At 40.3% G+C, this 22,605-nt stretch overlaps 1 protein-coding gene across 30 annotated transcripts in view; it reads left to right on the top strand.

Annotated features, from left to right (window-relative positions):
* nrxn1a (neurexin 1a) overlaps positions 1-13,961 on the top strand; it is a 1,341,442-nt gene extending 1,327,481 nt beyond the window's left edge. For all 30 annotated transcript variants that reach the window (XM_078404791.1, XM_078404790.1, XM_078404793.1 and 27 more), the window contains one exon: positions 10,599-13,961. In XM_078404791.1, coding sequence (XP_078260917.1) covers positions 10,599-10,885 — 287 coding nt within the window. In that variant the 3' untranslated portion in view covers positions 10,886-13,961. The remainder of the gene's footprint in view (positions 1-10,598) is intronic.
* Positions 13,962-22,605: the final 8,644 nt, after the last annotated feature.

Raw genomic sequence — 22,605 nt, 5'->3', positions numbered from 1 at the left:
CCTTAAAATTAGTCTTTCATCTGCACGAGTGTCAGCTAAAATTAATATATGTAATTTAATAAAATGTTGTAACACAACATTTCATCACTAACTGCCCGCAACTTGTGAAATTACAATATGCTTGATTCTTTTTGCATTTACAAATTAGTCTAATTCATTGTTTTTGGAAACTAATTAAGTAGGACATAATGGATAAGAGACATCTAATGTAATGATTTTAGCTCTACCTTTAATTTCCATTAAATTGAATTGCAATGATATGACTTTAGTTTCATATTGGCTCTACTGGACTTTTTTTATACTTTTGGTTTAAAGGATAAGAATTGATACCTACATATTAAAGCAGAAGTCAAATTAAACCACTTTCATCAGCATGGTATTGGCTTGGTTCCTTGTCTTGTTCTAACCATAAGTGACAAAGTTTCACTAATTTTTTGTATACCCATCAAACCTGAAAATAAGTATTTAAGATAAAGATCTCTTATACAAATAAGGGAAATTTGCTGTTTATAAACATTCAGCAGATCAAAATATAATTATTCACAAAATTATTCAGACTGAAGAAGGGTCTCGACCCGAAACGTCACCCATTCCCTTCTCTCCAGAGATGCTGCCTGACCTGCCGAGTTACTCCAGCATTTTGTGAATAAATACCTTCGATTTGTACCAGCATCTGCAGTTATTTTCTTATACAAAATATAATTATTAATCCATATTTTTAAAAGGCCAAGGGTTGCATTTGCTTGAGGAATGCTACAAATCTGCAGCAGCTTTTGCCCGTTTGTATTTGTAAATATTCCTGTGGACAGGTCTTTTTCTCACCAAGTCAGACTCAATATCACTGGGCACAATACGACTTAGAAACTTGCTTGAGGTGGTAACAGCCATATGCTGCCAATAAATTCTAGAATAGATGCAAAATGCTGGAGTTACTCAGTGGGACAGGCAGCATCTCCAGAAAGAAGGATAGGGTGACGTTCACGGTCTGGCAATGCATTATAATTGAAGATAATTAAGGCTAAACACCATAAAATTTCATTTTGGCCTCTATGGCTATGATGGAACTGTTTTATCGCACATCTATGGTATCCAATTATTGTGTTATCTTGATTTATTAGTACAAATCTAATTCAGAACACTAAAGACACTCAAGACACTAAACAACCCACTTGTACAGCTTGTGAGAGTGCAATTTTCCTGTCCAATTGCTGTAGCTCATGAGTGAACTTTACTGTCTCAACTCACTCATTTACAGTTCTAAGGTCATGACATTTCTTCCAGTGTTGATGCTCATGAAATCACATTGTACAAAATAACCTTCATCAGGAAACACCAAGTAGCGGGATATAATCCTTAACCTTTGTTTTATTTAGCTAAAACCAGCGACATTATGTGTCATAATGAAGTGAGAATCCAAGTAGGTATCAATGGGCCTTTTCTTTCTCTGAGTGCAAGGCCCAGGGCCATTCTGTAAATTGGAGGAACAGCACGTCATATTTCTCTTGGGCATTTTACAACACAGCGGTATAAATATTGATTTCTCCAATTTCAAGTGACCTTGGCATCCCCTCTCTCTGTCCCCCTCACTCCCCCCCCCCCCCCACCCCACCTAATCGTCTTGCTAGTTTCACTATTCATATCCCTTCATCATCAGCACTTCCACAGCCAACAATGGGCCATTGTGGGCTCAACCTTTCCTGGGAGATCGGTGACAGCTCTGATTTGTTTTGTACCTTTTCAAACCTCTAGTCTCCCTCTCTCCTGACTCTCAGTCTGAAGAAGGGTCTCTATCTGAAACATCACCTATTCCTTTTCTCAAGAGATGTTGCCTAACCTGTGGAGTTACTCCAGCATTTTGTGTCCATCCATGGACAGGTGATGTTTTGGGTTGAGACCCTTCTTCAGATTGATTGTGGTGGTGATGGGGAGTACGAAAGCTGAAAGAGAAGAGCGGCTACACAAAGCCTGGCGAGTAACTGGTGGATGCAGGTGAGGAGGGTTTTGATAGGCAGATGAAAAGACCGGAGGTGTGAATTGTCATTAGAGGAAGGAATGTAGGTGGAGAAATAGGTGCAAGTCCAGGTGAAAGACGGGAGAGATGAGGAAAAAGGAGGAGGGTGTTGTCTGTAGATTACATAATCATGGTTTGATACTGATAATCTGCTCAAATACAGTTTAAATTTAATTTTTATTACTTGTACTCATTCATCAGGTGTATGAACATTTATGTTGTTTTGGTAAATGACTCAAACAGAGAATCCTTCTGCATATGGCTTCCAAATTATTACATTATTTTGTTCCTTTAATGTCCTTTAACTGTGTTAAGGACGTTGTCCCAGTCAGCTGAACTCATTCACACAGAGACGACTGTATCAATCTCCATCAACCTAAACAGAAATAGGTCATGAATTAATAATATTTTTAACCAAAACCTGCCTTGGTAAATTTACTGAAGTGGTCAGTGGAAGCTAACTCCAAATGAATTGAGAGCTTTGTAATAGAGACAGGGCTAAAAATTAATAATCATCCTTTTATATTCTCCCCTTCATGTTATTGCCACACTCCATCCAGGTAGTTTCTAATCCCCATCTCCAAATATTTTTGTGTTGCCCTTCATCGTAATTTTGGTTTCACAATAATTTTCCTGTCAATAATTGAGCTATTATTATTTATTCACATAACCACTTCACCACCTCCCATGCACTGATCTGGTCTACTGTGCTTCTGTGAACCCAGTAGGCAAGCCCATTGTGAGGTGCCATGATCACATTGAATGGCGGTGCTGGCTCGAAGGGCCGAATGGCCTACTCCTGCACCTATTGTCTATTGTGCCATTACACAAATTAATGAAATGTCAAAGTTTAATAAAATGGGGCATAAATTAGACTCCCCAAACCAACTTCATTGTTTCCAATGTGGAGGAATTGTGAGAGTTTCTCCTTATAAGACTTGTGCTACTTCACGTAAAACTTTGTACACCGTGTGCAGCAAAACATTTTTTATTGTGAGTCTTGCAGATAAGGGATACAGGTTCCTACATATCACAACTTTACAATGTAATTGCAGGTGTATTTTGGTCTGAAGCTGTAGTATTTATTCTCATTCCTTTTGCTTTGTTTTAGACACTAGTGTACTCAGGTTAATTCCCAGAATGGCGGGACTGTCGTATGTTAAAAGACTGGAGCGACTAGGCTTGTATACACTGGAATTTAGAAGGATGAGAGGGGATATTATTGAAAAATATAAGATTATTAAGGATTGGACACGTTAGAGGCAGGAAACATGTTCCCAATGTTGGGGGAGTCCAGAACCAGGGGCCACCGTTTAAGAGTAAGGGGTAGGCCATTTAGAACGGAGATGAGGAAAAACTTTTTCAGTCAGAGAGTTGTAAATTTGTGGAATTCTCTGCCTCAGAAGGCAGTGGAGGCCAATTCTCTGGATGCTTTCAAGAGAGAGCTAGATAGAGCTCTTAAGGATAGCGGAGTCAGGGGATATAGGGAGAAGGCAGGAACGGGGTACTGATTGAGAATGATCAGCCATGATCGCATTGAATGGTGGTGCTGACTCGAAGGGCCGAATGGCCTACTCCTGCACCTATTGTCTATTGTCATGGAGTAATTTTACTGATGTAACTTCCATTTGAATGAATGAATGAGTTTATTGGCCAAGTATGCATATACAAGGAATGTGCCTTGGTGCTCCGCTCACAAATGACAACACAAATATACAGTTAACAATTAAGAATAAAGCATAAACACATCAAAACAATAACTATACACCATTACGGTCTAAAGATAAAATAGTGAAAATAAACCAGAGCAAAAAAGAGACTACAGACTTTGGTAGAACTATCACTCGTGGAAAAAAAACTGTTTTTATGTCTGGCTCTGGCTGCTTTGACAGTCTGGAGTCGCCTTCCAGAGGGAAGTGCTTCAAAGAGTTTGTGGCCAGGGTGAGAGGGGTCAGAGATGATCTTGCCTGCTCGCTTCCTGGCCCTTGCAGTGTACAGTTCGTCAATGGGGGGAAGGTTGCAGCCAACAAACTTCTCAGCTGTGCGAACGATCCGTTGCAGCCTCCGGATGTCGTGCTTGGTGGCTGAGCCAAACCAGACCATGATGGAGAAGGTGAGGACGGACTCAATGATAGCAGTATAGAATTGGACCATCATTGCCTGTGGCAGATTGTGTTTCCTCAGTTGCCGCAGGAAGTACATCCTCTGTTGGCCTTTTTGACTGTGGAGTCAATGGTGGCCCCCCATTTGAGGTCCCTGGAGATGATGGTTCCAAGGAACTTAAATGACTCCACATATGTGACTATGGTGTTGTTGATGGTGAGTGGGGGGAGGGGAGGGGGATCTCTTCGAAAGTCTACAATTAGTTCCACTGTCTTGAGAGCATTGAGCTCCAGGTTGTTACAAAGGCACCAGGACGCCAGCTGTGTCACTTCCCATCTGTAGGCAGATTCCTCCCCATCCTGGATCAGTCCAATCAGGGTTGTGTCATCCGCAAACTTGAGGAGCTTGACAGAGTAGTCTGTGGAGATGCAGTCGTTGGTGTAGAGAGAGTAAAGGAGAGGGGAGAGTACGCAGCCTTGCGGTGCTCCTATGCTGAGGGTCTGCGAATCCAAGATGTGCTTTCCCAGCCTCCCATGCTGCTTCCTGTCCGTCAGGAAGTTAATGATCCACTGACAGAGGGGTTCAGGCACAGTCAGCTGGGAGAGTTTGTAGTGTAGTAGCTCTGGCACAATGGTGTTAAATGCAGAGCTAAAGTCCACAAACAGAATCCTGGCATAAGGGATAACTCCAGCGAGAATAAAAGAGGTGAATTCCCTCAGAGAGTAAAAGGGTTTGCAGTAGATAAAGAACGATTCTAGATTGGGGGAACAGAGGTCACACAGTACCATGATGTCGCTGCACCAGTCCTGATTAGTGTAGAAGCATATTCCACCGCCTCTTGATTTTCCCGCTGTCTCTGCGTCTGTGTATTTGAAAGCCAGCCAGTTGCAGCGCGCTGTCTGGGGTCGACTCACGCAGCCAGGTCTCGTTGCAGCACAGGGCAGCGGCTCGAGAGAAGTCCTTGTTAGTGTGGCACTGGAGCTGCAGTTTCTTCCACTTTGTGTTGAGAGAACGTAGATTTGCGAGGAATATACACGGGAGCGCTGTGCGTAATCCTCGTCACCGGATTCGGGTGAGTGCTCCAGAGCGCTTCCCACGGTCTTCCCCCGCTGACGAGTATGTCCAATCCAGCGAGTGAGAGAAATCCAGAACGATGTTTGAAGGTACCGTGTATCTGATGTTAAGGAGTACCTCTCTCGTGAAAGTGATCTTTGTGGGATTACCGCAGACAACACAAACGAACAAATACATACGAAACAGCAAGGAGCAGCACACCATGGCAGCAAAATGAGATTTTACTTTCATCATGAAATTCAGTAGTTGAAATATACACGAGGGTAGAAATAAGGCATTGCAAATTCTATTCCCCCTGTTCATCAGAATAGTGGTAAAACTGGGCCATCTTCTTAGTTTATCATCTTAACCCAGCTTGGAATTTCACAGCTAAGCATACAATTATATCAGAATGAAAGTAAGTTAATTTCTTAAGCATTATATAAAAACATCACTTTCATTATTATAATGGAAACTTGATCTTTGACAGGGTCAAATTGCTAAAGGTAGCATTTTCTTAAATTTATTTCCTAAACTATTTTCCATGTAGCCATTGTTTCATTTTAAATCTTTATTTTCTGTGAATAATTTTGTTAATTCCTGTTTGTAAACTATGTATATGCAAGAATGTTAAAAAGCTTTTTTTCTTTCTTCATGCCAATAATGGAGAACATTTAAACCACACTTCAATTACATGACACACTTAATGTTTCAATGAGAAACTGATGCACCAAATAATTGAATTTGTGAAATGATGAGAAATGGAAGAGATTTGAGTATAGACCTCCATTATCTTACTGATAAAGTGACAACAAGGTTAACTAGAGACTCAAGTTGTATATAGTGGTCTGCAAGGGAACAATAAGTAAATATTTATAAAGGGAGTTATGCATAGTTGTGCATTGAGGTTTGAGAACATTTCTGCTGGTAGCTGTAATGGTGAAAAGTACTTTTTAAATTATTTCCTAAGAGATAACTATATCTTCCAGGCCAACATTTAGCTCACAATAATTTAGATTTTATGCCTAAATACCCTGTCTTCCTGAATTGTAATTTCTGCGCCCTTTTAAGAGGTTAATAGTTCAGACAAAATGGCAGTTTGACAGGCCATTTCATAAACGTAACTTGCCAATGTGCTGTATTAGAATACAACAAAATTCTTTACTCCTTATTATCACCCAAATATAGCTATGAAAAAGGCTAGGGCATGTTCGTAAACAGATTTGTGATTTTTTTTCAACCAGCAATGGATAACGCTGTGTTGCTGCTGACTGACCTCTGAATTACTTTATTTAAAGTAAATAATAACCCCTTATTTAAAGAAGCTCATAGCAATCCTCCTGCTAGACTCTTCCAGAATTTCTAGTGAATTAGAACTTCAAAGCAAGATTCCACCTGTGACCCATCGCGTGTTTGAAATATAATGTTGGCAATTCATATGTAGGTGGATGTAAATTAACCACATGAGAATTAGATCCTGTTATTATATTTTGTAAGATATATTAACTGAGCTGAAAAATGTAACACATTTTAAGAGATTGTATGATCTTGCCTTGATTCTGATATTCAGTAAAGAAAAAATATGATCATGTTTCAAGGCCATTATTTTACAACTTTCTTTCATTTTTCTCTTCATGCAAAATCATGGTGACAACCTATTGACTGGCCCTGACATGGTGAGTGTTCCTTTTTGACACATGGTTAAATGTTAAAATGTTACTGATTGATTACTTTTGAAAAACGAAGATTTCATTAACATTGGATAACTTAAACACAACAATATGTGCTTGCATGTTTCTGAATTTTAACAAATTTCAGTCTTTGACATTTCTGTTCAATACATAATTGTGCAGCGTTCATTTCTAATGGGCACTATTCACCATTTCAGAATCTTTTCGTTAGCTTACCACATAACTTTTATCTTCTGTCACAGATGCCAATAATAATTTAGCATAGTAGAAATCGGTAAATGTTTACTTCTCTGATTCAGCCTTTGGTTAAAGTTCAATGAATGTAATTTAACTTAAAATTATCCCCCTATTGGCAATGGATATTTAAAACGACTTAATCTTGAAAATCAGATGATTCCTCATCTATAATTGAAATTATTTCATGGAAACATAGAAAATAGGTGCAGGAGGAGGCCATTTGGCCCTTTGAGCCAGCACCACCATTCATTGTGATCATGGCTGCTCATCTACAATCAGTAACCTGTGCCTGCCTTCTCCCCCTATCCTTTGATTCCACTAGCCCCCAGAGCTCTATCTAACTCTCTTTTAAATTCATCCAGTGAATTGGCCTCCACTGCCTTCTGTGGCAGAATTCTGCAAATTCACAACTCTCTGGGTGAAAAAATGTCTTCTCACCTCAGTTTTCAATGGCCGCCCCTTTATTCTTAGACTGTGTCCCCTGTTTCTGGACTCCCCCAACATTGGGAACATTTTTCCTGCATCTAGCTTGTCAAGTCCTTTTATAATTTTATACGTCTCTATAAGATCCCCTCTCATCCTTTTAAACTCCAGTGAATACAAGCCCAGTCTTTCCAATCTTTCCTCATATGACAGTCCCTCCATCCCAGGGATTAACCTCGTGAACCTACGCTACAGTGCCTCAATAGCAAGACCGTCCTTTCTTAAATTAGGAGATCAAAACTGCACACAATATTCCAAATGTGGTCTCACCAGAGCCCTATAAAACTGCAGATGGACTTCTTTGCTCCTGTACTCAAATCCTCTCGTTATGAAGGCCAACATGCCATTAGCTTTCTTCACTGCCTGCTGGACCTGCATGCTTACTTTCAGTGACTGGTGTACAAGGACACCAAGGTCTTGTTGCACTTCCCCTTTATCTGACACCATTGAGATAATAATCTGCCTCCTTATTTTTGCAGCCAAAGTGGATAATCTCACATTCCTCTACATAATACTGCATCTGCAATGCATCTACCCACTCACTCAACCTGTCCAAGTCACCTTGCAACCTCTGAACATCCTCTTCGCACTTCACACTGCCACCCAGCTTTGTGTCATCCGCAAACTTGCTAATGTTACTTCTAATTCCATCATCTAAATCATTAATATATATTGTAAATAGTTGCGGCCCCAGCACCGAGCCTTGTGGCACTCCACTCTCCACTGCCTGCCATTCTGAAAAGGATCCATTTATTCCTACTCTTTGCTTCCTGTCTACAAACCAATTCTCTATCCATGTCAATACCCTACTCCAATACCATGTGCTCTAATTTTGTTCACCAGCCTCCCGTGTGGTACCTTATCAAAGGCTTTCTGAAAGTCTAGATACACTACATTCACTGGCTCTCCTTCATCCATTTTACTTGTCACATCCTCAAAAAATTCCAGAAGATTAGTCAAGCAGGATTTCCCCTTCATAAATCCATGCTGACTTGAACCAATCCTTTTGCCGCTCTCCAAATGCACTGTCATTACCTTTTTAATAATTGACTCCAGCATCTTTCCCACCACCGATGTCAGGCTAACTGGTCTATAATTCCTCGTTTTCTCTCGCTCCTTTCTTGAAAAGTGGGATAACATTAGCTACCCTCCAATCCACAGGAGCTGATCCTGAATCTGTTGAACATTGGAAAATGATGACCAATGCATCCGCGATTTCTTGAGCCACCTCCTTGAGTACCCTGGGATGCAGACCATCAGGCCCTGGGGATTTATCAGCATTCAGTCCCATCATTCTACCCCATACTATTTCTCGCCTAATGCAAATTTCTTTCTGTTCCTCTGTCTCCCTTGATCCTCTGTCCTCTAGTACATCTGGGAGATTGTTTGGGTCTTCCTTAGTGAAGACAGATCCAAAGTATCTGTTCAACTCTTCCGCCATTTCCTTGTTACCCATAATAATTTCACCCGTTTCTGCCTTCAAAGGACCCACATTTGTCTTTACTAATCTTTTTCTCTTAACATACCTAAAGAAGCTTTTACTGTCCTTCTTTATATTCTTGGCCAGCTTTGCTTCTTACCTCATCTTTTCAGCCTGTATTGCCCTTTTTGCTAACTTCTGTTATCGCCTGAAAGTTGCCCACTCCTCTGCTTCCCGCTACTCTTTGCTAATCCCCACAGTGTCATACCTACCAATCTCTAACTGAACCTCAAGATCATCCACTTTATTTCTTATACTTTGCGCATTCATATATAGTACTTTTAATCTTTTGCTCATCTCAGCTCCCACATCGATTCCTATTACACTTGGCCATTCTCTCCTATTGCGTTGTGAGCTTTCTGCTATGTTAATTCTGGGGTGTTTCTTACTTATTCCTATACTCTCTTTCCCTTTAACTGCATCCTTGTCCATCCCATTTGAAACCCCCCCCCCCCCCCCCATTATTTAGTTTAAAACCACCCGTGTAGCAGTGGCAAATCTGCCTGCCAGAATGCTGGTCCCCCGCCTGTTGAGGTGCAACCCGTCCCTTTTTTACAATCCACCCTTACCCCAAAACAGATCCCAGTGGTCCAAGAATCTAAATCCCTGCTCCCTGCACCAGCTCCTCAGCCACACATTCAGGTCCCATATCTCCCTGTTCCTGCCCTCACCAGCACGAGGAACTGGAAGCAAACCGGGGATAACCACCCTGGAGGTCTTGCTTTTCAGCCTTCTTCCGAGCTCTCTAAAGTCACGCTGCAGAATCTCTTTCCTCTTCTTCCCAACATCGTTTGTGCCGACACGCACTACCACTTCCGGCTGCTCACCTTCACCCTTGAGGATGCACTGCATTCGGCCCGTGACGTCCTGGATTCTGGCACCAGGGAGGCAACACGCCATCCTTTCTAAGTACAAACACCTGGGCAGGGGCAAAAGAGGGCAGAATTAACAGAGTATTTGGAAGCACTATTAGAAATGCTATTTCATTTCCTTTTAACTCATGAAATCTTACCTCCGTTACCAAATTAAGTCAATTACTTGAGTTTGGGTTGATGGTATTCATGTATAGTATTATCAGATTTTATAGCATGCAAAACAAGGTATTTCACTGTAGCTAATAGACAATAGACAATAGGTGCAGGAGGAGGCCATTCGGCCCTTCGAGCCCGCACCGCCATTCAATGTGATCATGGCTGATCATTCTCAATCAGTACCCCGTTCCTGCCTTCTCCCCATACCCCCTGACTCCACTATCCTTAAGAGCTCTATCCAGCTCTCTCTTGATTGCATTCAGAGAATTGGCCTCCACTGCCTTCTAAGGCAGATAATTCTACAGATTCACAACTCTCTGACTAAGTTATGTGATAATAAGAAACCTAAACTTTTTTTTAAAACTGTGGCTTGAAACCCCTCCCAGACTCTGTATTGTATTTCTTTGCTCACCTATTTCCTAATTATGCAGATGACAGATAATCACAAGTTCATTAATAAACTCCTGCACATTTCATGATCTCCCCCACAGCAAACCCCACCGGACCAGGTGGCAGAGGCTTCCCAGGGACAGCAGAGGTGATTCGTGAATCGAGCAGCACCACAGGCATGGTGGTTGGAATAGTGGCGGCAGCTGCTCTTTGCATTCTCATCCTCCTCTATGCCATGTACAAGTACAGGAATAGAGACGAAGGTTCCTACCACGTGGACGAGAGCAGAAACTACATCAGTAATTCCGCTCAGTCCAATGGGGCTGTAGTGAAAGAGAAGCAGGTGAACAATGCCAAAAATTCAAGCAAAAACAAGAAGAATAAAGATAAGGAGTACTATGTCTGATCATACACTGAGAAGGAGGAAGCCTGTAAAACGAGAAGGAAACCTAAAAAAACGACATTTTATCAAAGACACGATAAAACTGAGATTTACTTTTTGCAAAGCACATGGGATGAAAGACAGTACGCATAATCAGGAAGGAGAGACAGCTGTTTGTAAATTAAGCTTTAACATTTCAAGGTGGTGGAAGTCTCCTACTTGTTCACAGTGTTTTCATTTGCTCCGTCTTCTCGTTGTCTGAACTTTACTGTGGAGGCAACAGCATGAAGCATTCATCAAGAAGAGTATTACAACATTGCACAGAGAATCTACCTGTTGTTACCATTGAGTTTTCAGCCAAAGTGCAAAACAATTCTGCAATGTGACAGAAGTCTCATTACTCAAAGAAATTTTAAAGTTAGTTAGCAGACCCTCAACATCAATGGGTTTAATCGTCATTACATCCATGGGAGACCTGTGTTTAAGTGCTGGCTACAACATAAGACTAATGTTAATAGTATAAAGTGGAATAATCCCTTTCTGTTTGTAAGAAGTAATGCCTTAATTTCATCCACAGGAAATATAAGGCATGGATATATACAAATAAAAGAGAGCATAGATACAATCATTTGAAGATTTTCATGCACGCAAATATGTTATTACATACATTTATACAAACATGTATATGTGCTTTCTGGACTGTGATGAGTGATGTTTTATAGCCTGTTGTATAGACAATGCAATTATCTCTGCTATCCAGACATTTTTTGGTAAACGCAATGTTATAGCTGTAGCTATGGATAGACACGTTTGAAATTGTTGATGAGATCTGCAATGTTAATGTTTTTGCAGCCATTAATAGTCTCAAACTTTTTATTAATTTCCATTGTAATGAATGTCTACCATACATGTAAGAGAGATACATGTGAATGTAAATATAATTTAGCTGCATTTTTGTAATTCAGACAGTAATATCTTCTGTTTGAGGTTTTGTTGTGTGGGAAACAAAGCAAGTTTTACACTGAAATGGTGGCTGATACTATGAAATCTTTGTTAGATATACCAATGGAAATAGGTTTCAATAACTTCACCTTAATTTTTTCATGTTTTCTCCACATGAAAAAAATTAAAATGTTTCAAAAATCTGATCATTCCTTAAGTTGCCAGACTCGTATCATATTGATGTTGCTGAATGTCAATGTGCTTTGTTACATGGAAATGTTCCTAAATATCTACAGCATCACTGCAGAAAGTACAGTTCCTTATTTCTTCCTATTGTTATGCTTCACCTTTTTTTTAAATTTAAATATGTCCTTCTCCCATTTGAAAGTTGAAAGTTTTAACATTAAAGCATTGAAGTCGTTTCATTTTATAGCTTTGAAAGAAGAGTCCTATATATGGAATACTAGAATATCTACACCTTAAGAACTCATTATTTAGCTTTTAATATTATTTTTGGTGATTACATAGCAATAAACCTGGTTGTAATGTATGTAATCAAATACAAAGAGAATATATTAGATTCTATGGGTGTACTTCAAGGCAAAGCAGCTGAATTGCTACAGATCTCCTGGAAGGAAATAGATGTTCAAACCGGAAAGAAGAATTTAAAACTAGTTTTAAACAGCTGGGGCCACAACATAACAGGAACTATTGAATCTTGTGCCGGCAATCAGTTAGAAATAGTCTCCTTGCCAATTGCTATAGCCACCCTCGTGACACAAAATAATCCATTACATTTGGACACTCACTTTAGCACCCGCCACTTCAAAGACATTTCATCTATATAAAATCCATTCTGTTTTTACCTTGGAGTGGAAGGTGCCTTCTCGTCCGAAATAGCTGAAAAAGAGGTCTGAGTAAAGTGGAACATAGCAGATATGTCCTTAGTCAGAAAGATGTATGTAACTGAAATAGCAATTCCATTTAATGTGATTATAATGCAATATGTTAACACCCATCCATTCCATAAATTGTTGATGGAGAATGAATCCCCTTGAAAGTGTCAATGAATCCATTTGTGAGAATTTATTTACATGCATTTTTTATTCTACTATAATATAATTGCATTTAAAGCCAGTGCTAATGTTGCTCGAGTAAAATAGGGGGGGAAGGGCCAATGTTCCAGATTCCTACACAGATGTTTGCTCATATTAATATTTATAAAATCTGAAATGTCAAATAACATTTTATAAGTTTCTATTGGCATCAAGAAGAGATGAGGTAATCAAATGGGTCAATTTTATAAGCAAGGCTCGCAGTGAAATCAGAATTCATTTCCTCAACAATGGACTCCCCCCCCACTAGCCAACACACTCGACTAATGAAGCTGAGGAAAATTCCATCAATCTGCCATGGTTCAGTGGATAATGAGGAGCGCCTTGCTTTACAGGATTGATATTTTTAGCTCTCAAGCACAATCGTAGCTCATTGCAGAGTAGAAATCTGCCATTGAGATACATGTCCCGGTGATGCCAAGGTGATAAAATGAGATCCACAGGCAGGTCATTAACATTATGTAATAACATTCACACGGCAAATGAAAGATTGACTGATGATATAGAAGTATTTGTTTACTTTGGCAGAACCTTTCATTACAGACACTGACCGTCCTGGATACACAGGAAGTGGCTGTAGGAACTTTAGAATAGGAACTAGACATCAAAAGACTATATTATTAGATAACTTGCACTTGACAAACTGGACAGTTTAAAGCTATTCACGATGCCAAGACAGTTATATCCATTTAGTCAACAATTTGGTTACTAGCTACACAGGAGCAACATCTTCTTATGTCTCAAACTACCTACAGCCCCTAGCATGGCAGTTTTTAAATCTCATTTAGGTTGATACTGTTTGGTACTGTAATGTGTTGTATTTTGGCAAACTCTTGTTTTGAAGCAGTATGAAATTTTACATGAATGATACATTTCAAACAAGATAAAACAAGCAAAACCATTCTGAAGCCCCATCTTCGAGTGCTTTGTGTGATAAATATTGAAAGAAAAATTTGTTGCAAAAGCCAAGTTAACCATTATTGAAAATGCTAAGCCAGTGGAATTTACTGTTTTTGTTAATAAAATGTTTCTTATAATAGAAACCTTGTGACGTACATTATTTTGTTCCTTTAATGTCAATTTCCATAATAAATTAAGTTTATGAAGTTAAGTTAAGATTTCTTTTGTCCCCCTCTCCACCATACACGGATACAGACCCTCCTATTATTTGCACAAATTAAGTCACAAATATAGGATAGCAACAGGGCCTGTTTTCTTTATACAACCTGAACAGTTGTTCCCATAAAAGAAGGATGACCAAGATACAAGAGGTCAATGCAAGTAACCTAATAGCTTGCTTTTTTTTCCTAGTCACCTTTATACAGTCTGAACTAGCAAATCTGCAATTTAGACTCTGGGTCAATCAGTCTGAAAAAGGGTTCCGACCTAAAATGTTACCTATCCATGTTCTCCAGCGATGTTGCCTGAACCACTAAGTTACTCCACCATTTTGTGTCTTTCCTTGGTAAACCAGCATCTGCAGTTCCTTGTGGCACTTACAGTAGTCACCAGGGTTTGTCATGGAAAGGACATGTCCACCTGTACAGTAACAGTTGCGTGGTGAAGAGTGCTTCCAAAATTTAGTTTTATTGAAATCATTAATGCCAAATTTCAACACAGCACTGCATTTTGCTTGTGATATTAAAGTGATGCCGTATCTGTTCCGGAGGTGAGCATAAAGGATTATAAGACACAATTTCAAAAAAATTATATCCCCATAACCCTGTGTAATAGTCAACCCACAATTTCACAAAATGTAGATTATCTGGTTATTATGACTTTGTTGTTTGAGGAATATGGTCTTGCACAAACTGGAGCTGCTTTCTGAGATCAGAAGAGTGACAACAGTTCATAAACGACTTCACTGGCTGTAAAGCCTATCAGAAATGATAATAAAGGTTGCATACCCGTGAATGTATTATGGTCTGCCTTTAATACTTTATTTTATTTCAGGACTTGTGTCCAAGCTAAAAATGAACTCATCTATTTTAATTCTATTTTAATGGATAAAATAAAATCCAGTGATATTGGGGTTAAATGCGTTCCCACTTCTAATTTATTTGTATACCCATGTGCCTCCCAGGATTGAATAGCATACACAAAGCACTGTCAGTATTTCCCTTGAGATTCCTGGAGCCACTTAATCAATATACTTTTCATTTGCCCATTACAAATTAGAGTTTCCTTTTACAGAAAAGCAGCTGAAATCTAACCTTATTTAGCTTTCCAATTAAATGAATGCAGGGTCTTTCATCTGAAGAGTTAACTCTCTTTCTATTTCCACAGATGCTGCCTGATTTGCAAAGTAATTCCAGCATGTTCTTTTATTTCCATTTATTGTAGTTGTTTGTTTCTGCCTCAAGCTGTCCACTGTGTTCGTCTAAGCTAGTCCCACTTGGCCACTTTTAACCCATATCTTTTTTTAATTTTTCCTATCTTTATAAGGGTTCAAATGTATTTTAAATGTGCTTACTTGCCTCGGCCACATTCTCTGGCAGCTTATTCCACATAACACTTCTCAGGTTTTATTATTTTTTCCCCCTATCATCTTTAAACCTAGATCTAGATACCTCAGCCCTGGGAAAAAGATTTAGTGCATTTAACCTAAAGGGCCTTTTGGCGATTTTTTAGGCGACTGCCGGCGACTGTCAAAGTCGTAGCAGATCGCCAAAATTTTCTTTTACCCTACGACAATAACCACGACAAGTCAGGTCGAGATTACACCGTCTTTGGAAACATCGCGAAATTCCCATGCTGTCAATGCTTTTCCGGTGTCCTAATTTTTGCTGAAATCACTGACAAGTCGGTAAGTACTTGAGAGTTTTGAAATATAACATCTTGCCCAGGTTACTTGAAAACCAAGCTTCACGGTAACAAGGCATAAACTGGATTGACTTCCAGTTTACTAATAGCAGTATTAAGAAATTTAATTTTTAAAGTGGTTAATTGGATTTTTGTGCGGAGTGTGGGCATTCTTTGAAAATGTACGGGAGAGGCATATCTGGTTTCTGGCTTGCATATCTGGGTTGGGAGCCCACCTTAAATGTAATCGCTGATGGCCATAAACATCGCGAAAATTCTCACGCTTACCTGACCGTCAAACTGTCGCCTCCAATCCACCTGTCAAATGTCCTGACGGTAAATAAATTGGTTAAACACAAGTATTTTATGGTATCGTCAAATGACTTTACATAATTTAATATTATGTGCTTCTAAATGCATCTAAAAGAACCTAGAAAACCTGGGGACAGCATGCGACAGCGCCCGCAATAAGCAACGATACCTGGCGACAAGCCAGCTGTCACAGAGAAATTTCACTCCGGATGATTTCTCAGCGGATCTCAGAGATCCACTATGATTCTTGGAAGACTACTCACGATCATGCCTGCGACACCCCGGTGAACTGTCGGCGACAGCCTAGTCGCCAGCAGTCACCTTAAAATTGCCTAAGTGGGACAGGGCCTTGACTTTTCTGTTCCTGATTTCATAGACCTCTGTATGATCACCCCTCTGTCTCCTGCATTCCAAGGAATAAAACCAAGCTTGCCTAACTTCCTGCTATAACTCAGTCCCTTGAGTCCTGGAAACATCCTCACAAATCTTTTCTACCTTCTTTTCAGCTTCTTGCCATGCTTCCCATAGCAGACCAAAACCGAACAAAATACTCCAGGTGCAGCCTCACCAACATTTTGTACAACTGCTACATAACATTCTTAGTTTCTGTACTCAATATTCCGACTGAAGACAAATGTGCCAAAAGCATTCTTCACCACATTGTCTGCCTATGATATACCTCCAGGGAACTATGTACTCCTAGATCCCTCTGTTCCACAACATTTCTCAAGGCTCTACCATTTACTGTGAAAGCCATATGCTTGTTTAATTAATTTCTTGTTTAGTTTCAATGAACTCGATGCCTGACCATAGCCATCATTAATGCTTTTCATGGCAATTCGATTGAAAAGTAAGATGAGCATTCAAAATAGAAAATACACCTTTACAGAAACTGAACGCAAGGAGATATGTGACAGAATTACAATCCATCAAGTAATTAATGAAATATACTTTATAACGTCCTATTTCAGTACTTCAAATCTCATAGTTTGTTTACACTACTAGTAATATGAACAGAAGATAACCTCCAATTTAGGAAGTATTGTAATTTACCCCAAATATGGAAAACACAAATCAAAGGTAATTCTGGGGATTATGACATTATTGATCTAAGAAGGAAAATAACTTTTACTATACTAAAATAATAATACTGCCATTTCTAAACAAGCAGTTAATTTTATTAAACATTGCATAAGCCTATACCCTCTGATTCATGGTAAAAGACTGTGCAGTCACCCTATCTATTCCCCTCATTATTTTATACACACCCTTCATCACACAAGGAATAAAGTCCTAGCCTGCCCAAACTCTCCATATTCCTCAGGACCTTGATTCCTCTCACCATCCTCATAAATCTTCTCTGCAATCTTTCCAGCTTAATGACATCCTTCCAAAAGCAGGTTGACCAAAACTGAAAACAATATTCCATATGTGGTCTCACCACAATCTGGTACAACTGTAACATAACATCACAACTTTTATACTCACTCCCCTGACTGGTGAAGGCCAGTGTACCGAGAGCCTTCTTCACCACCCTATCTACCAGTGATGCAACTTTCAAGGAACTATGTACCCACACTCGTAGATCCCTTTGGTCTACAACACTTTCCCAGGCCCAGTTACTCACTGTGAAGGTCCTGTCCTGGTTTGACTTCCCAAAATGCAAGACCTTGCATTTATCTCTATTAAACTCTATTAACCATCCCTCGGCTCACTTGCCCAGCTGATCAAGATCCTGCTGTAATTTTTGATAACTATCTTTGCTATGTACTATATCACCTACTCATCTTCAAACTTATTAATCGTGCCTTGCACATTCTCTTCCAAATCGTTGATATTAACCACGGTGAACAATGGGCCCAACACTGATTCCTGAGGCGAACCACCAGCCACAGGCCTTCAGTTCGAAAAACAATCTTCCACCATCACTCCCTGCTTCCATTAGATGCAAGGTTAAGGCAGCTGAAATCAGATAGGGGCAGGGCCTTTGAGGAATACAAATGAAGCAGAAGTGAACTTAAGCAGAGAATTAGGTCATGCTAAAAGGGACCATGAAATGTCCTTAGCGAGTAAGATTAAACAGAATGCCAAGGCATTTGATACATACTTTAAAAATACGAGATTAACCTCGGAAAAGGTAGGGCCACTCAAGGATAAATGAAAGCATTTGTACCTGGAGCCAAAGGAAGTGAGTGAGACACTAAACAAGTAATTGCAGCAGTATTTGCCAAGGGCATGAGGAATAGTGAGATCAGGGAGGGGTATGTTGATATTCTAGGGGTCATAATATCAAGAAGGTGGTATTGGGTCTCTTGAAGAACATTAAGGTTAATAAGTCCACAGGACCTGATGGAATATGCCACAGGTTATTAAGAGAGGTGATTGGGGCCTTGATCTTTGTGTCCTCCTTCGCCACAATCAAGGTTCTCGAGGACTGGAGAATGGCCAATGTTATTTTATTCATGTGAAAAGGGCAATGGGGACACAACAGGAAATTATAGGCTGGTGAGCCTTTTGTCAGTGAAATCAAAATTAGAAATATGATCTATTTGCATCTGGAAAAACATAGAAAGGAGGCAGTATTTGGGAACAAATACTGAGGTCAGAGAGTAGGTTTTTTAGGCAGGATGGCCAGGAACAAGACAATGAGAAAGGGGGCAGACTGGTGATTTAATTTCAATCTATTTTAGTGCAAGAGGCTTAACAGGTAAGATGGACTTACTGAGGACGTGGATAGACTCGGGGACCTTTGAGCGTGACAGAGGTACAGCTAAAAGAGTAGGGGGTTGCCTTTTACATGAGGGAGGACACAACAACAGTGCATAGAGAGGATGTTCTTGGGAGATTATCCATTGTGACTATATGGCTAGAATTTAGAAACAGGAAGGAAATTATCACCGGTGGGATTGTATTATGGTACACGAATAGTCAGGAGAAATTAGAACAGAAGTGTAGCACCTATCCAGGTGCTCCGGTTTTCTCCCTCATTCCAAAGACATCTGGGTTTGTAGGTTAATTGCTCCCTAGTATGTAGGGAGTGGTCAGTAAAATGGGATAACATAGAACTAGTTTAGTTAAGAGATACAGTGTGGATGAATGCATGCCCTTCAGCCCATCAAGTTTGCGCCAGCCAGTGTTCACCCAAACACTAGTTCTAAACTGCACACTAGGGACAATTTACAGAAGCCAATTAACCTACAAATCTGCACGTCTTTAGATTCTTTAGATGCTTTTCACCAGAGCCCCAAGAGAAAATCCACGCAGTCACAAACTCCACACAGACAACACCCATAGTCAGAATCGAACCCGGGTCTCTGGTGCTGTAAGGCAGCTTCTCTACCAGTGTACCGCCCCATTTGAATAGGTGATTGATGGTTGACTAGACTCGATGGGCCGTGGGGCCTATTTCCATGCTCCAAACTAAATTGCTATGAGGCCAGTTTTGGAGGTGTTCGACAGCAACATGCAGAAACTGGTGGAGCTGTTTGCATCTGAAGGGATGGCTGGTGAATGGATGTCTTTACAGTGCGATAACAAGAGTTCAGGGAAGCATGTTCCTGTTGGGAAGTAGAGGAGTACACTTGAGAGGGAAGTCGGGAGGACAAGAAATGGACCTGGTGGGGAAGGTAAAGGAAAATCCAAGGGGTTTAACATGTAAAACAAAGAATAGAAGGCCCTTAAAGATCAGCATAATTATCCATGGCGGAGCCACAGTAGATGTGTGAGAGTTTTAACGACTATTTTTCACCAGTTTTACTGTGGAGAAGATCATGGAAGCTAATGAATTGGGGTGAATGAGTTGTGATGTTTTAGACCACCTATGAATTACTGAAGAGGCTAATCTTAAAGTGCATTAAGATGGATAAATCCCCAGAACCTGACCATATACATCCTTGAATCTTATGGGAAATTATTATGGTCCTTATAGAGATAATTGCTTAAATTTTAGCCACAGGAGAAGTTCTGGAAGAGTGGAGGTTATCTAATGTTGTACAGTTATTAAAGAAGGACAGGGAGACCAAGCCAGGGAACTGCAGGCTGGTGAGCCTGACATCAGTGGTTAGTAAATCACTGGAGGGGATTCCAAGGGACAGGATCTACCAGCATTTGGATAGGCAAAGACTAATTCAGGTTAGTCAGCAATGATTTGTGCTTAAGACATTGTCTCCCAAATCTTTTGGAGTTTTTGGAAGAGGTTATCAAAGGGATTAGGAGAATAAAAAAAGGGCAGGGCAGGGGACATTGTCCATACGGACTTTACCGAAATGTTTGACAAGGCACCACATAGTAGGTTAGTCTGGAAGGTTAAATGGCTCAGAATCCAAGGAGAGCTGGCTAATAAGATACATAATTGGCTTACTGACCAGGGTTCAATCTTGATGATGAGTGGTCTGTGCAGAGTTTTTACGTTCTCCCTGTGACTGCATGGGTTTTCTCTGGGTGCTCCAGTTCCCTCCCACTCTCCAAATACATACAGGTTTGTAGATTCATTGACTTTGGTAAAATTTTAGGTTGTTCTTAATGTGTAGGATAGTGCTAATGTATGGGGTGATCACTGGTCAATGTGGACTTGGGGGATCTGTTTCTGCTCTGTGTCTCTAAACTAAACCAAACTGGAAGGATGTGACTAGTGTTATGCCACAGTGATCAGTGCTGGGCCCACTGTTTCCATCAGTTATTTAAATGATTTGGATGAGAACATGCAAGGCATGGTTAGTAAGTTGATTTATTCACAAAACGCTGGAGTAACTCAGCAGGTCAGGCAGCATCTCGGGAGAGAAGGAATGGGTGACGTTTCGGGTCGAGACCCTTCTTCAGATTATCCGTCATGGATAATCATGCTGATCTTTAAGGGCCTTCTCTTCTTTGTTTTGCATGTTAAACCCCTTGGATTTTCCTTTACCTTCCCCACCAGATCCATTTCTTGTCCTCCCGACTTCCCTCTCAAGTGTACTCCTCTACTTCCCAACAGGAACATGCTTCCCTGAACTCTTGTTATCGCACTGTAAAGAAACACCCATTCACCAGCCATCCCTTCAGATGCAAACAGTTCCACCAGTTTCTGCATGTTCCTGTCGAACACCTCCAAAACTGGCCTCGTAGCAATTTAGCTTGGAGCATGGAAATAGGCCCCACGGCCCACCGAGTCTAGTCAACCATCAATCACCTATTCAAATGGGGCGGTACACTGGTAGAGTAGCTGCCTTACAGCACCAGAGACCCAGGTTTGATTCTGACTGCGGGTGTTGTCTGTATGTTCTCCCTGTGACCGCATGGATTTTCTCCTGGAGCTCTGGTGAAAAGCATCTAAAGAATCTAAAGACGTGCAGATTTGTAGGTTAATTGGCTTCTGTAAATCGTCCCTAGTGTGCAGGATAGAACTGGTGTATGCGTGAACACTGGCTGGCGCAAACTTGATGGGCTGAAGGGCATGCATTCATCCACACTGTATCTCTTAACTAAACTAGTTCTACGTTATCCCATTTTACCGAGCAAATAACCTACAAACCCAGATGTCTTTGGAATGAGGGAGAAAACCGGAGCACCTGGATAGGTGCTTCTGTTCTAATTTCTACTGACTATTCGTGTACCATAATACAATCCCATCGGTGATAATTTTGTTCCTGTTTCTAAATTCTAGCCATATAGTCACAATGGATAATCTCCCAAGAATATCCTCTCTATGCGCTGTTGTTATGTCCTCCCTCATCTAAAAGGCAACCCCCTACTCTTTTATTAATAGATTGAGACCCTTGAAGGGTCTCGACCCGAAACGTCACCCGTCACGTCTCCCGAGATGCTGCCTGACCTGCTGAGTTACTCCAGCATTTTGTGAATAAATCGATTTGTACCAGCATCTGCTGTTATTTTCTTATATGGTTAGTAAGTTTACATACGACATTAAAATAGGAGGTGCCATAGACAGTGAAGAATGTCATAAATTACAGTGGGATATTAATCAGCTCTGTAAGTAAGTAAGGGTGAAGGGTAAAGTTGATAAGTTTAGGGGGCCCTGGTTGACACGAGTTGAAGCTCTGGTTAAGAAAAAATGAGGCAAACATCAGATTTAGAAGTCAGGATCAAAAGAATCCATCCATGATTATAAGAAGTGTAGGAGTACACAAACACGGGAATCAGGAAGGTGAAAAAACTAGGACATGAAATGGTTCTGGCAGATAAAATATAAGAAAATCCAAAGAGATTGTACAAGTATAATCACAAGTTGGAGAGGATTCTGAGGGACATGATCTATCAATATTAGGATAGGCAGCAACTGACAAGAGATATAACAAAGGATTATGAATGATCCAAGAGAGTCAACACATTGATTGAAACATTCAGATAAAATGGTCTTTGCCTTTTCCTTATGCACATGGATTAGGTCACTGAATCAATAGCATGTCCTGAAGTGAAGCATTAAATACATGGCTTATTCTGATAGTGTGCCATGCATTATAACTTTATATAATTACAATGCAATATTTGTTGCAACCAATGTCAGACACGTGCCCTGTGGACCAATGAATTCTGAAGTATTAGACTTTAAAGATACAGTGCAGAAACAGGCCCTTT

Source organism: Rhinoraja longicauda, chromosome 9 (assembly GCF_053455715.1).
Source record: "Rhinoraja longicauda isolate Sanriku21f chromosome 9, sRhiLon1.1, whole genome shotgun sequence".
In the NCBI taxonomy this organism is placed as follows: Eukaryota; Metazoa; Chordata; class Chondrichthyes; order Rajiformes; family Arhynchobatidae; genus Rhinoraja; species Rhinoraja longicauda.
This window is presented reverse-complemented; position numbering and strand designations above follow the sequence as displayed.